The sequence below is a fragment of the Protomyctophum parallelum genome (genome assembly GCF_964188405.1).
Source record: "Protomyctophum parallelum genome assembly, chromosome: 5".
Classification (NCBI taxonomy): domain Eukaryota; kingdom Metazoa; phylum Chordata; class Actinopteri; order Myctophiformes; family Myctophidae; genus Protomyctophum; species Protomyctophum parallelum.
This window is the reverse complement of record NC_139702.1, coordinates 19,941,534-19,957,506: the sequence shown is the minus strand read 5'-3', so window position 1 is coordinate 19,957,506 and position 15,973 is coordinate 19,941,534. Positions and strand designations below refer to the sequence as shown.

Below are 15,973 nucleotides of genomic sequence, written 5' to 3'. Positions count from 1 at the left end.
CTGTCAGGAGAAATATTTGCTTGCAGGAGCCGATGACTTCATTCTTCACCAATGGGCAATGCAGCTCAGTGTGTGGGACGACAATGTTACAATGTTAATAAGACACTCTTTCCTCAGTAAATTAACACCATGCAACACAGTTCTATTATTATTATTATTCTTTTTAGATGCCTTCACTCTTCGCTCAACATGTAGCCTAATCCCTCTCACTCTCAGTATTAACATTTTAATTTGGTATTATGGTAATAATTGTGTTTCCCTTTCTGTAAGATAAGTAGCTCTAGCATGAGAGTAGTCACACTAAAAGAAAATCAGACCAGTGAGTGGTACTGTACTGTACTGTACTAGCCCTCCCCCTGGCCTGTGTGTGTCTGTGTGTTAGGCTGTGCAACAGTGACACTTGGTGGTGAACAAAGGCTATAACGCTATTTTCGTGCTCGGACACAGGGACCCAGAAACAAACAAACGCACGCACACACACACACACACACACACACACACACACACACACACTACTCCATATTGTATTGTACTGTACTACTCTGTATTGTACTGTATTGTGTTGTTAGTGTAGGCTACTGTATTGTACTGTACTACTCCCTATTGTACTGTACTGTACTACTTCATATTGTACTGTACTGTACTGTAGTACTCCTCCCTGGCCTCTGTGTGTGTTTGTGTGTGACACTGCTTAACAGTACCATTGCAGAGGTAGAGAGGCGTTTCAGCTGTCCGTGCTCGGACGGACACAGGGACAGACACAGGCGTATACATACGGACACACATAGCTGCGTATAGGAGTGGCTATCACCACTCAAAAATGTAACTGCACATATACTGTATATGGGCCCTATAGCAGTGTTACAGCACACACACACACGGCTATAACTCGGTGACCATTTTACTTGTGTATGTGTCTGTGAGGCCACAGGAGTTCATAAGGAGAGAACTCACATTATATGATAAATGAGTGAAATCGGAAATGATTAAACAAAACATGACTAAATTGGAACTATTAAATCGATGCTTTGTGGGGTTCTCTTCTCTCTCGTTTAGTTGTTAACGATAGTTCAACGTAGAGCTGTAACGCTCCATCATTCGTCTGCTCCAATCAGATCAACGTTACCTTGTCCGCGCCCCTTTATAAGCACTGCTCTTCCTGCCAGTCACTCATCTGTGCTCCCGTTCAGGTAGCACACAGACACGTCGAGAGCTCACAGCTCACCTCCTTCATTCATCATTTCCATCCAAGTTCAGGAGTCAACAAACTTCTCCACGGCCGCAGCTTTCATCCCAGGACACACCGTCGGGTGTTTCGCCAGCGTCCCAGGCCCTGCACGCCTCCATCAGATACAGTATCATTCTAATTGCTCGCCACTGCTATTTATCCACCTGAATGGTTCAACCTTCAAAACAAACGTAACTGCTAACAGCCTAATTTCGATTCCGTTCCGATGCTGCCTCCGCACGCTAGCCACTTTACCCTGCTTGCTTGCTGCTGCTCAGTGCTTTGTATGTCGTGCGTTGCCGTTTACAAGGCTGCTTATGCTGTATAGTGTATACTGCTGCTAATGCCTCATGCCACCAGTCTCGCTAATGCTTCAGGTGGCGTCTGGGCGATCATGCATTAAACGTTGTTTTCACGGCAGTAAGCTACTGGTCATCTTGTGAACGTAGCACAGATCAGGCTGCAGGTTTAAAATCATACACGGCGTCTTAGTTCGTCCACAGTGTAGAGTGGCGACACGCTTTGTCTAGTTCCAAACTTTGTTCCTCTGGCGGAACTTTCCCCCGAGATAGAACGAGCACTTCCGCATTTCATTGTTGCCACAGGAGTCAACACTAGCGTCACCCTAGACTACTCTGAGCATGTCCGGTGCTGTCTGGCAGGTTGCCACGTCTGCTCTTATAAGCGTCTCAGGCTTGTTTTATTTAATCACTTGCCGGGTGAACGCCGTTGTTTAAACCCACGGTTCATTCGAAGCACCCTCAGCGTTACATGTTGGTAAATTATCTGACGCTGTCGGATCGTTTTCATAATGATTCAAGTTAGTTTGCGTGACTTGTTTTCGCGGACCTGGCGCTTGTCTCCTCCAACATGGCAACTCGGTGCCCCATTCATTCATGCCCTGGCAATCTACTAGTGCTCAGATTCATGCTCAATCATGTGGATTGTGACGAGATGTTGAGCGTAATCGTAGGAAAAAGAAAAAAGGAGAAGAAGAGAGAAAAGAGAGGCGTGCGTGTGTCAGTGTGAACACGTTCAAATAGCTGATCTACAAGCCGCGAGCTTCACAGGTCGGAGCTCCCACTATCAGCTCAATAAGTCACATTTTGCTGTGGTTTATTCCCGGGTTTTCATTCTATGTCTAACCCCCTGATCGACGTTAGACCCTCACGCCGTGAGCTCATAGCTCTGTAGTGGCCAAGAAAGAACGCTCCATTATTACATTGACAACGGTCAATGAAGGGAAAATGCTTGCCATATTGTCTCTCTTTACGCCACTCTGTTCCTATCATTCACGGCATTTAATGTTCATGCCGGCACCGCTCGTTCACTTGACCTTTCACCACCTAGTTAACTTGAGCTAGCCCCCTTTTCACCAGCGCCCCTCATTTCTCACGGGTGTGATTATCACATTGCGTTTGCTCAGGAATCGGCTCAAGTGCGCGGAGCGGCTTACCGCTGTCCCCCTAAATCGCTCATTTAGGACTCGTCACGTTTCACAGAAAAAGAGGAAAAAGAAAGAAAGAGGAAAGAGAAAAAGAAAGAAAAGGAAAAGAAAGTCAAACGCGAGATTCGATTTGCCGTTCACTCGTCCGTCGCATCCCAGCCTCAGTTAATGCCACGCAGGCAGTCATCTCTCATGGTCACGACATGACTAAACCGCAGCACCCCCCACTCCACTCACCCTCTCCGACCGCTTTCCGCTTTCAACGCGACAGTCACGCTAACTCGACGCAGGTATAGTGCAAACATACAAATGGCCTGTCTTCAGGGCGGTCGTGTTCCATCTGGTATTCCTCTCCTTTCACAGCAAATCTCAAATCTGCTGCCGCGTTTGCACACTGTCGTACCTCGCCCAGCAGATATGGGAGTTTTCGCCACGGGTCACGTTCTCAATCTCCAGTTGTAATCCGTGGGAAGTACGTGTCTCTGTCTCGTTTCAACACATGGTTAGAAAGCGTAGCTCGCTTTCCACTTCATTCACGCGCAGTGGGCGCATAGTCTGTCTTCTCTCAGGATTCAGGTCCGCCTATGTCGACCTTCTCGATGGCGAGACCGTGCTCACCGAGCCGTTCCTAATTAAGATTTTCTCTGTTACTCACCCGTCAACTGCATTGTTTCTCCCGTCAATTAAGTCTTAAGATTCTACTCTCACTCCAACTGCCACGTCGGTCCGACCATACTAACTCTATGCTTGTGCTCCTCCTGTCCAGCTACCTGCTCGGCGATCTTCAGGGAAACGAGCACCGTTCACGCATGCGGGAAGGCCAGGTTCCCGGCTAGGCCTCAACACGGACCCCCACCGAGCCGAACTCGGCAGCCATCCACCGCAGTCTAATCCCATCAGCAGCCATGCACTGCAGCAGCTAAACTCAGCCGTCAGCCACGCACCGCGACAGCTAAACTCAGTCGGCAGCCATGCACTGCAACAGCTAAACTCAGTCGGCAGCCACGCACTGCAACAGCTAAACTCAGCCGTCAGCCACGCACCGCGACAGCTAAACTCAGTCGGCAGCCATGCACTGCAACAGCTAAACTCAGTCGGCAGCCACGCACTGCAACAGCTAAACTCAGCCGTCAGCCACGCACCGCGACAGCTAAACTCAGTCGGCAGCCATGCACTGCAACAGCTAAACTCAGTCGGCAGCCACGCACTGCAACAGCTAAACTCAGCCGTCAGCCACGCACCGCGACAGCTAAACTCAGTCGGCAGCCACGCACTGCAACAGCTAAACTCAGTCGGCAGCCACGCACCGCAACAGCTAAACTCCCCGGCAGCCATGCACTGCACCAGCTAAGCTCGACAGCCACGCACCGCAACGTCTCAACTGCGCCGTAATGTCTAAACTCATAGGCAACCACCCACTCAACGTCTCAAACCACTCACCTTAACCCATTTCCGGGCGGGAACCCCTATCGGCATCTTACCCCCTCAGGCCGGGAACCCATACAGTACGTACAGTATTCAAAATGTAAAATTTCGATGCTGCTTTATAAATATTTGAAGTTTTTCAGAAACCTTAGCTCAGGATCCAGAGGTGCGTTTAGAATCCGCTTAGGCCTAAATGGATTAAGCCATAACCTATTCACAGCCTCCGTTGCTCGGAGAGCTCAGGCCACCGTGCTACGCTCCCACTTTTGGGGGGGAATTCCAAGCGAAATAGTTTCCCGCAGTCGGTCATATCACTATTAACAATTTCGGTTCCACGTCCACTGCGTCAGCCATAGCCCAAGAACCTACGTCCGTCAAACCTTTCCCCTCGGGTCTGCCGCGTTCGTCAAAACATCACGACGCCCAGTTTTCGCTCGATGCCCAGAGATCCACGGCGTCTACTAGTCCGGTACCTCTTCTCCGTGCTCCTCCCCCTCCACGTTAAGACCTGTTTCTTCCCTGCTACTGCAGAGACCGTCCTCCTCCTCGGCCGTGAATGCCGGTCACTTCCGCCCCACGGAAATCCCTGGACGGGTGCTGCACCAGGATGTCTCCGTGGTACTTGACATCAACCAGGATGAGCACATCACCAACGAGCATCCGTACGGGCCATTACCAAGTATAACAGAGAAGATAGCAGTGAGGAGTATGAGACTAGCTGGTCACTGCCACCGCCATCGAGAACTCCCGGCCAAGGCCGCACCGCGGGAACCAACGCTGGGCGTCGATCGAGAGGACGTCCCACACCTTCCTAGGCAGACGCACTAAAGAAAGATACCGGTGCGGAAGCACAAAGGAGCTGGCCAGATGTTCGAAGGACCGAGATGACCGGAGTCGTCGTTGGAGGGCTCGTCTGAGGTCGTCGTAGAGAGTTCGCCTCCCATCTCCGCTCGCTGCTCCTAAGATGTGGTCTCCCTCCTGACCGCTATACTCCAGCCACTCCCTGAGAATCGGAGCCGCCACCACCGCTGCTGCCAGCGGCGTCTCCGTCCTGACCCTGCAATCCTCGGGCCACTGGTCGTCCTCCGCCTTCTCCTCCTACGTCAGACCTTCCTCCGCCTCCGTGCTTGATGCCCAGAAGTCCATGGCGTCTTCCAGCGCGGACCCACATTGACTGGTGGATGTGTCGGGTGGCGGGTACCACCTCCTCCTCTGCCCTCTTCTAAACATGTTCTCCCTCTCCAGGACGCCCACTCACTTCCTCCAAAACGACGGTCGACCCGTCCTCCGGCCACACAGGCCTCCTCCGCCGGGAGTCTTCCTCCAAAACGACGGTCGACCCGTCCTCCGGCCACGCAGGCCTCCTCCGTCGGGAGTCTCCCCGTCCCGCCAGGCGAATCAAAATCTGACTCACTGCCCTCTGTCGAGAGGACGCCCGCTAAATAATCATTCCATTCACGTTTCATTCATGCCATGCTAATCAACCTTACTCTCATCCCAAACAGACTCCGCCGGCAAACGATTTCCGGCCAACCATCCAGAGGCTCGCTAACCATCGGGCTGTTCGCCTACCAACCATACCTACTAACCATTCTCCCACGAGCCCCTTCCGCGAAGGCTCCCACGTCGGCGGCACCAGCCGTCGTGAGGCTCCAATGGCGCGGGGCCTTCCTCACTCTCCCACGGATCCCTTCTCGCTAAAGGCCCCGGCTCGTCGAGGGAATCTCTCCAACATCGTTTGTATAGTCCCTTCCAGGTAATACCTTAATTTACTCCTTCCTCCAGAAGTTGCACCATTCCTCCAGGCGTGCACTCTTTAATTCCTTTTGGGGGGCAGGCTCAAGAGCCCCCCTGCCTCCGCCAGGCAGGATCCGAGCCGAGGCTCTGGCCCGTCTCCAGGGGGCCTGCGCCAAAGCCCTTCCACTGTCACCTCCTCATCATACTGTCATCATTCCGTTATCATTCTGTTATCATACTGTCAGTCACTTCTCTGTCCATTCACTCAATCCCAGCTCCATACTGTAATCAATTCATCTGCAATAAATCTCACCTCCAACCTCCGCCCTCCGTCTTAAGTGTAAGCTCGTTAAGCGTTGAAGTTTAGTTGTTAACGATAGTTCAACGTAGAGCTGTAACGCTCCATCATTCGTCTGCTCCAATCAGATCAACGTTACCTTGTCCGCGCCCCTTTATAAGCACTGCTCTTCCTGCCAGTCACTCATCTGTGCTCCCGTTCAGGTACCCGCCACCTCCCCGACACCGCCCAGCAGCAGGCACCACCAGGTCGGCCCCAGGGGGGCAGGCTCAAGAGCCCCCCTGCCTCCGCCAGGCAGGATCCGAGCCGAGGCTCTGGCCCGTCTCCAGGGGGCCTGCGCCAAAGCCCTTCCACTGTCACCTCCTCATCATACTGTCATCATTCCGTTATCATTCTGTTATCATACTGTCAGTCACTTCTCTGTCCATTCACTCAATCCCAGCTCCATACTGTAATCAATTCATCTGCAATAAATCTCACCTCCAACCTCCGCCCTCCGTCTTAAGTGTAAGCTCGTTAAGCGTTGAACTATAATTTAGGAAAGACCACATTGGAAACATCCCCAAGAGTTCTTTGTTATCCTTTTAGCCTCATGACTTACAGTAGGCTACCACATGCTGTTCACATTTCTGACAAATAAAGTCAATTATTATAGGTATCTTTTGTTTTGGCTAGATTTATAGAAAAAAAAGCATGAATAATTATTATAATCTATTGTATATGAATTACTGGAAATGTAGTGAACTGATTGTATATTGAATCTCATGATACTGAATGTATAATACATATACTCAACAGTGTCCTATAAGGCCATAGGGTTTGGTCACTGTAATAGTGCAGTGCAGGACAATCAAACAAATCTAAATGTATGGTTTAAATGCTGGTTTATTATAATGTACTTTCATCATTGTCATCTCATGGCTATATGCTTAACAGTTTAAAAATGAATGAAAAGTGGTCTCAATTTATTCTGAATTGCCTCAGAAACAAAGCTCTGTGCCATACAGTGTACACAGCGGATAGTGAAGATAGACATTGAATTAAAAATTTATGACATGGCTACAAAAATCAAGGACAGCAACATTTACCATATTCAGTCAGTTATTAGCACCTTTTTCTCTTTGTATGATGGAAGAGACAAAAGGTCACTTAACCCAATCCAAGCCAGGAACGTCAGGTTACGTTTTAAGCACTATAAACCCGTGCCAAGATGTAATTTTACGTCTTTTTTTAGAGGGGAAGTTGACATAAGATAACCTTGGTGATTGAACTTCTTACATTTAGCCACTGTAGGCCTCCTGTAGGCCTTTTTTCTTTTACAATAGAAACGCTGGCACCTGGTCTGCGTTTCTATTGTAATGTATTGGGATGGATTGTGTTTGACCAAACAATGGAGGTGAAGCAGTTCAAAACATTACTCTCTCCAGAGACAGCGTGCAATATGATGCAACACAATTTCGCTAATGAATGCACAACTTTGCTGCTGATAAATAAAGGGCATGACTCACACTGTAAAAGTAGTCAAGATTTCATTAAATACAAACCAACTGTACGTTTTTATGATCAAAGAGCACCAGTTTATTGACCAGTGAACAAATAGAAACTGTAAAATGAAAATCTGCTATTCATGTATGAATAACTGATAAAAACTGCAACACATATTACAGCATTGCAATGAAATTGATCCAATCCAATCGACTGTAGTGGCTCAAGTCAGAACCCGCCTTGACTTAAAGACCTTAAAATAGAGGCACAGGGTGGGCAGGCACAGATTGATTCATTATTAGACAGTACTATGTTTAAAGGACTGCAGTTATACACCTTAACTGATTTTGTTTTTAAAACAAACAACTGTGAACATAATCCACCAACTGGCCAATAGTTAGAAAACATGATTATTGCCGTAGTTACCAATTCTGAATTTTGAATTTGAGGAGCATCATCACACTGATCACCACATAAGTACATAGTCAACTTTAGTTTTCAAGTAATTGTTGACAATAACACAGCATACCGAGACTAAGAGTGTAAAAAGAACGGGATAGTGCAGTGCAATTCTTTTTTTTTTAACAAGCTATGTAAAATATATCGATTGTGGGTTTTATCACACACACGCATGCTTTGTATTTGTAACAGTTTGAACAAAGTATTTTACCCTGAACAAGTGCTGAAGGACTGTAGGACTGGCATAGCCATGTCCTACAAGATGAAATCAGACAATTGTGGGACATCTTCTGCACTAAGATGTACTCAGCTCCCCTCTGTACTGTAGCACCATGACATCCATGAGGATGGTTTTGCAATAACCGAACAGTTTAGACATTCCGTATCATGGTCTGAGTTCACCCGTTCCAATAACTTGGACTAGCCTTCCCCCAGTCATGTGGAGTTACCTGAATTGTGAAACTGTGCTTAGTGGTATATAAATGCACCATTTAGTGGTAATAAACACATGGAATCAGTTTTACCACCACAACACATACCACAGTGAACGTTTTTTCTTAAAGTTTCCGTTACAAATGTAAACTAAAGTTATTCCCAAACAACAAATACCACAAAAACACCAACACAAACCTAAAGCCTGAACCTTGATGAGGGAGGCTTGTGTCTTCTTTTGGAGGAGGTGGCATCAAGGGGTGAAGTACATCTCTTTGGTCAACATCGACACAATACATGGTATCTGCTTCTTGGCGTCAAATCCTGGCGCGTTGGAGGCTGACTCGTACTCCACTGCCACCTTGTGGTTGACCCGTGTCAAGATGTGCAGGAGCTCCAACTCATCGCCATATTTGCTGATCATCTCGCAGAGCGACTGGATGAACCAAGACCCAGTCATTGTGTTCCTCCAGGAGTAGTAGCCTGGAGAGACAGATATGGGACAAGATGACATTGATTGACTGGACCATTCTTTATTGTTCAAATAGAAAATTCCTGCCATGCAGACAGACAACAGCTCTTTAAAAAGGGGCAATGCAAAGAAAGAATGATTGTTTCATGTATAAATAACATAACACACTGAAAATGCAGGACAACATCCAACAACATCCATTCATATCCATCCAATTACGCTCAGATTTTCTTGTTTGAAGGAGATCAGTGGTTCAGGGATGTGTAACCCATTTAGTAATAGGCTATTACTACTTTTCAGTAACAACAGTATTGAGAAACTACTAAGTAGAGAAGGTTGTAAGACATATGGTCTTAAATGCTTTCACTAAATTAGCATAGGCCAATTAAAGAGACAATTTCACCTCCAGGAGGCCAACAGTGGCTAAATGTAAGAAGTTCAATCACCAAGATTATGTCAACTTATCTCAACTTTCCCTCTACGGACTACTGTATCTTCTTTTAGGTATACTTAGCCTTGTGAAAGGAACGGCAAACAAATATGTGACCGTACACGGCGTACAATAACAATGCAATAAGTTACAATACCTATAGTCACGGGCGGCCACTGTCCATGGTGCTGATCCTGCCACAACCCATGCTCAGTCTCTCCCTCAACATTCTGCTGTGCATTGTAGGTGCCATGCATTCCAGCTAAATAACTGTCTGGGCTCAACTTCACATCACCAAGTCTTGTATAGAGACTTCACAGAGTAAAATCGTGCTTTTAATTTAACCCATTTAGGACTGAGACCAGATTCTACAAATGTCTTCTAAATCCTCAGTTTTCTGAAAAACCTCTGTTTTTATATCAGTGGTTCTCAAACTATTTATTTTTTATGGCACCTTTTTAAAACAATGTTCCAAAGTACTGCACAGAGCAGGGTAAAAAAACAAAACAAAAAACATCAATGAACACATCAAGTCAAAAAACAAAAAGCAAATGCAGTAGAAATACAGGAAATACAGTAACAATATTTAAATATGTACAGTCAAGTAACATTTGGTTTTTGAGATTGAGATTGAGATTTGAGATTTAAATACAGGCACGGAGGGTGCTAGCCTTAGCTGTGTCGGCAGTGCATTCCACAACCTAGGTGCCCGGGCGGAAAATGCCCGATCACCACGTGTAACTAAGTTAGTCATAGGGACATCAAGGAGGGCCTTATCTGCCGATCTAAGGGTGCGTTCAGGTTTGTGCGGGGAGAGCATATCAAGGATATAGGTAGGGGCCATTCCGTTTAAGGCTTTATAAGTGATAAGAAGTATTTAAAAATCGCACCAGGAGCCCACAGGCAACCAGTGAAGTCCAGCTAGTATGGGTGTGATATGGTCCCGTTTTCTCGTGTTTGTAAGTAGTCGGGCGGCAGAGTTCTGTATGAGTTGTAGATGGGAAATTGCTTTTTTGTTAAGGCCGGAGTAGATGGAGTTGCAGTAGTCGAGGCGTGATGAAATTAGGGCGTGAATTACTTTTTCAAGGTCAGGGGCTGACAGGAATGATTTAATTTTGGCAATATTTCTCAACTGAAAGTAGCATGATTGAACAACTGTGGTTATTTGTTTATTGAAGGATTTCATGTCAAGGACCCCAGAAGTTATATGTATCCCTGTCCCCGCCCCTCCCATCTGAAAATGCAACGTTATGAGTTAAAACGTTTGCTGTGAATGAATATATAATCCAAGAATTGCACACATTTTCACATTTGTGAACTCTCAAGAGTTTCAACTGCTAAAATGAACACTGATGATTTTACTGTGCAGTTCTAGTAAAACCATTTGCACCACATTACTATTTAATCGCGGTGGTGACATGGATACTGTTCATGGACATCAGGTTACTGAATTAAGATTAAGAACCATACATATGGGAGCATTCCCCCACCAACCTTTTAAACAAGGTTGATGTTTCACTGTTTAGTGTGTATATGAATGAGACAAACTATATGAATAGTTTGATGCAAAATGCTTGACATGGAAATGCTTGTTTATTCATCACACTCCCATTGTGTAAAGACCTTTACGATTAATACCACCCAAGCCTAAAAGAGAATAAGTCCAAACCTGGGACTGTGGAGTAGCCGTAGACGAAGTCTGCTTCCACTGGGATCTTCGTCGTGTCATCTGGTCCACTATCTGTCTCAATACCTGGGTCTAGCTCTGTGCCACGGCAAGCCTATACGCACAAACACACAAAAAATCATATACGTAATATTAGGTATAGTCCAAAAATATCTCTTTGCATTGGTGGTATCACTGCTATGAAGAAGATAATGATAATAATGACAATAATGAAAAGGAAATAAAGGTTTGCATTACCTGGATGAAGAACATTTTGGGCTTCCCCACCAGTGATTTGCAGCGGTCTCCTCTGAACAGTGACGTGAGGCTCCTCAGGTCTACTGCCCCGTCTGTGCCATAGAGCACACCTTCGTCTCCATGACTTAGCATAACGCACACAAACGATGCTGAACCACTGTGGTCTGCTCTGGAAACTGACCAGGAGAGAACATTTGTTTTCTCTATTAGAATTGTTTTAATCTTTGACAGCATTTTTTGCTAAGTATAAATGGACGAGAAACAAAGAGTGGTTATCAATGCCATGTTGGCAAAGGGACAACAAAAAGGAGAGATTTCAATTTTGATCCCCTAGTTCCCAAAGTGGGGTCCGGGTACTTGAGGGAGTTCCAGGGGGTACCAGCTAGCTCAAATTATTAGAGATAGTTAGGAACCAAATGGACCCTTATGGGTCTGTAACTCAGAGAGTGTACAAATGGAACCAAAAACCAGAGATAGAACTGCCATTAAATCGGGGGTCCGTAGCATAATGCAGTGAAACTGGGGGTCACTGGCATACGTTTTCAAATGGGGGGTCCGTGGCCTAATAAATGTTGATTTAGGGGTCCTTGACACGAAAAAGATTGGGAACAACTGCCCTAGTCCACAAAAGTAACTTCAGAGTCAAGTTTAGAATGTGGCGTCAGTAGGCACTATAGGCATCTACAAGACAAATAACCATTTTATTTGTACTTACAGGTAGTCAAAACGTGTTTGATCTGGTCAACAGACTGGTCAGTGTGAACCTTCACACTATAACCCAGTTTACCAAACACTTTCATGACGTTGGCTGCATCCACATCTGTCCCATTCCGTTGATTCATACCTTTTGACAACGACAGGGGGAACACTGGTTTGTTTCTTGGGACATGTGGAATCAGTTTAATCAGCCTTATGTGTACTAAGGAGCTGTCTTGTGACAAACTATGTGAGGCTGGTATTCATCCTTGGACTTTGTGTGTTAACAATCAGAATATTATTATATAATTATTATTACACTAAAATATTATTTACTGTGTTTTGACTTTTGTTTACAGGCCCTTGAGCAGGCCACTTATCATCACCCAAGCTGCTCAGTGGCCACCAACATAAGACCACTGTGGTTGTACTGAGCAGCTCCCAGCTGTTAAGAGTGTGTGGCTCTAGCCTGGATAAATAAAATCTAAAAAGAACAACACTAAACTAACTAGACTGTTATTTCTCAAAATGTGTATTGCAAGATGTTCCGGTGCATTGCCACATAAAGAACAAGGCAGACCACTGTACTAGACCACATAACATTCAGACTACTAGCATTGTGTTTTCTTCTATTATAAGCTCCATTTAATATTGTACAGTGTATTGCATAAGCTATTATGTATAACAACAGAACTATGGTCCCATACAGAAACATCAGTCATAGACAGGATAAATACAAGCAACCAATTGTCTTTGCAATACAATGGCTGTTATAGCCAACCTAAGACACTGAAAGCTAAAGTCAGCTTAAAACATACTGTACTTCTAATAATCACACTGTCGTTGGAATAGAGCACTGAACCCCGACATAATTTACACATCCTACGTGTGTTCCGAATATAAACAAGTGATCCCGGCGGTTAGTTACATTTTCGCTAGAAGGTAGAAATATGAGTGACTGACTATCGTAAACAATTGAGAACCATATCCCCGATAATATCTCTGAGACACGAAAAACTTCTGCGACCCAGGGGATGAACGAGTGCCGTCAGGACTTCGGTACTCTATGGCTGCAACAATTTAGTTTGGAAAATCTGAGCTCTTAGCTCTAACATTTTACTCTAAGTCGTAAAAAGTAGTGTTCCTTGGCTGATTGGCCAATTCAAACGGAACAACAGTATCCGAGAACCAAAAAATCATGGATACCTGTGAGGCCTGAGAGAGATGTGTAAATAGATAGATAGATAGATCTGTATTGCCATCGCTTGCACGAAACAACAAAATTCAGTTGATCTGTGTGTTCAACGAAATTCTGAAATTATTTGTGTGTTCTGGAGATGTCATTCATCGGCTTCCCTTATCCCTGATTTGCCAACTCAAACCATCGCCTTCAACGGAGTGGCACATCATGCTTGTGCTGCTAAGCCAGTGTCAAGGTCCCTGGCCTGCACACAGAGAGCGTTTTTCGGATGTTTAGCTGAGTTTCTCCATCGGTTTTCCGAAAAACACGTCCAGTGTGCAACCACCTTAAGTCTCTCATTGGCTAACTAACCCGACCTGTCGGCTGAAATGATGACTGGCCCGAACTTTGCATACATTTGTGTTGCAGCATAGTAGTATAAATGGAACTGTTCCTAACATGTATAGCCAGGCCAGCGCCCTCCAAGCATATTTAATAGTAATAATTTTATTTAGTTAAAAATGCAGGCTACTATACTATACTATATACTATAAAGACATCCACCTACTTCAACTCAGCAAAGATGATCTAGCTACCTGTTCTCCTATCAAAGTTCTTATTGTTGATGATGACACACTGGCCAATGCTGGGGTATTTGAGGCTGTATCTGAAGCTGTGAGACTGGGGCTTGGAATCCACTTCCACTGCCGCAGGGTTAGAAGAAGCAGGCCCTGTTGATCTGAAGGAAAATACATCATAACCATGCCTTAATGAAGAGATCAACAGTAATTATTCTTCCCCAATGCAGAGACAATACTGGAAAATTACAAAAATTCAAAAAAGAAAAAAGTAAATAAATTAAATTAAAAAGGAGAGGGGGGAGGGGAAAGAAAGGAGGAAAGGAGGGGGGGGGGGACACCACCTGTGTGTGCGCGCAGCCACCGGTTTACACGACGCATGTACAATGCATAGGCCTATGCGTTCACCATTATATAGTTCAAATATCACTCATCTCTGGGACTACCGTCAGGGTTTTTACATGGTCAACAAAGGGCGTCCATGTTTGCTGGAAAGTTGTCATGGAACCATTAAGTGAGAATCTAATCTTTTCAAGCTTAAGGTAGAATAGTGCGTCCTTTAACCATCTGTTATGTGTAGGTGGGGAAACTTGTTTCCATTTCAGGAGTATAAGACGTCTGGCTAAAAGAGAAGTAAAGGACATTATTCTCTTAAGGTGTAGAGGAATGTTAGTCCCTGGGGGAATGCCATTTATAACCCGGCATTGATACATGATGGCCAAATGGAGCTTTTTCAGGGCCTCAAACCCATTACATTTTCCCTGAAGGGCCCCTGGGAGCCAAGGGCCCCGGCCCCATTGGCCCAATGGCTAATTTGGTCCTGCATATGTTACATGGCTGTAATACCCAACCAAAAGATGTATCAATATGTGATCCCTATAGGATCACTATTTAAAAACAAACAAATCTTCATTGAAAATCTGTGCCGGGAGAGCAATATTTAGTGTGTAACACATTATGTTACACTAAATAAGTAAATATTGTGTTTGGAAACGAATGCAAGAGGACGCGGACCTTATCTTGGTCTCGCAGGCGTTAATGTTTAGTTAACAGATGTACACGCTCACAAAACATCGCGTGACTCGCGTTTGTGAGCTTGAAGATCTGCTATTTTTCAGCACCAAGTATTAATCGTTCCAGACTCCATAGGTGTAGCCATGGTTCATGACGCTCGTACTTCACGAGTGTGAAGTAATCATCATGATGACAGTCATGTTTCAGGGCTACCATAGGTGTAGCCTTGACATAACAAAGATCATGAACTCACTCTTGTCCATCCCCTCGCCTCGCATCTGTGTGGTCTTCTCCAGTTCTGCAGCCGTTTGACATGATTGTATTAAGCAAAATAAAACGATTGCGTTAAATAATGATATTATTTTAATTAGAGCTATTCGCACACTGTGTTCCTCTGGTAACTCTTTTGTTGTCTGTCGTGTCTGCGTCGCATCCGTTATCCGTTATCCGTACACGTGATACACACAAGAGTAAACACGTGATGACGTCACCACCAAGGCCCAGGCAAGAAGGAGCGCTTGTTTTCAACCCAATAATAGAGTGTCATTTTGGTGCAGTGGTTCTCCCTGATGTCTGTCCGAGTGTACAAATGGAACCGTCAATTCGGTTCCATTTGTACACTTTCTGATTGAGTACTTTATTAACAGTTTGCAGAAAAAAGCACAGGAATGTATAAGAGACAAGGTCTGCTATAAAGAGACCAAAGAAAGCCTATATGCCTTGTCCATTGGGGAAAAGAAGAAAGAACCCGCACACTCATCATCTGCTCCAACATCATCATCATGTTACTTTATTCACAGCCAAGGCTCTTCATCTGGTCAAAACTCACCAGATTGGCTCGAAACGTGTCAATAAAGTTACATGTTGGAGCAGATGAGTGTGGGGTTCTTTCATTTTCTGATGTTACTTTCGAACTTGCAGCACCTCTACTAATAAGTGATGTGCGTATTCTATTAGTTTTTGTTTCCATTGTGGTCCTTCATATTCAATAATCAGAACACTCACTGTCTGCTGAGTTACAGCAGTCTGAGTTACAGACCTCCTGGCTGTAGACTAAGGAAGGTAATTTTTTTGGAACCCCCTCCTCAAGGATCTCTGGGGGTCACGGGCCCTATTTTAGAGAATCACCTATCTGGAAAATGACCCATATAAAACTGAACTGACTGAA

The 15,973-nt window shown here is 45.2% G+C and overlaps 1 protein-coding gene across 1 annotated transcript; it reads right to left on the bottom strand.

The window, feature by feature from the left end:
* Positions 1 to 7,071: 7,071 nt before the first annotated feature.
* Positions 7,072 to 15,236, bottom strand: casp3a (caspase 3, apoptosis-related cysteine peptidase a). Its single transcript, XM_083764851.1, has 6 exons — positions 15,059 to 15,236; positions 13,810 to 13,952; positions 12,053 to 12,181; positions 11,338 to 11,513; positions 11,083 to 11,194; positions 7,072 to 8,994 (listed from the first exon to the last, which is right to left on the bottom strand). The coding sequence occupies exons 1-6, from the start codon at positions 15,118 to 15,120 to the stop codon at positions 8,765 to 8,767; spliced, it is 852 nt and encodes a 283-aa protein (XP_083620977.1). The 5' UTR covers positions 15,121 to 15,236; the 3' UTR covers positions 7,072 to 8,764.
* Between the last annotated feature and the right edge of the window lie 737 nt (positions 15,237 to 15,973).

Excerpts from the sequence above, each read along its gene's own strand:
- casp3a (XM_083764851.1), bottom strand. The coding sequence starts at position 15,120 with ATGTCAAACGGCTGCAGAACTGGAGAAGACCACACAGATGCGAGGCGA. Across the intron at positions 12,182-13,809 it reads GAACTTTGATAGGAGAACAG|GTATGAATCAACGGAATGGG; the intron begins GTAGCTAGATCA and ends CGTTGTCAAAAG. Across the intron at positions 8,995-11,082 it reads CGGCTACTCCACAGTCCCAG|GCTACTACTCCTGGAGGAAC; the intron begins GTTTGGACTTAT and ends CTGTCTCTCCAG.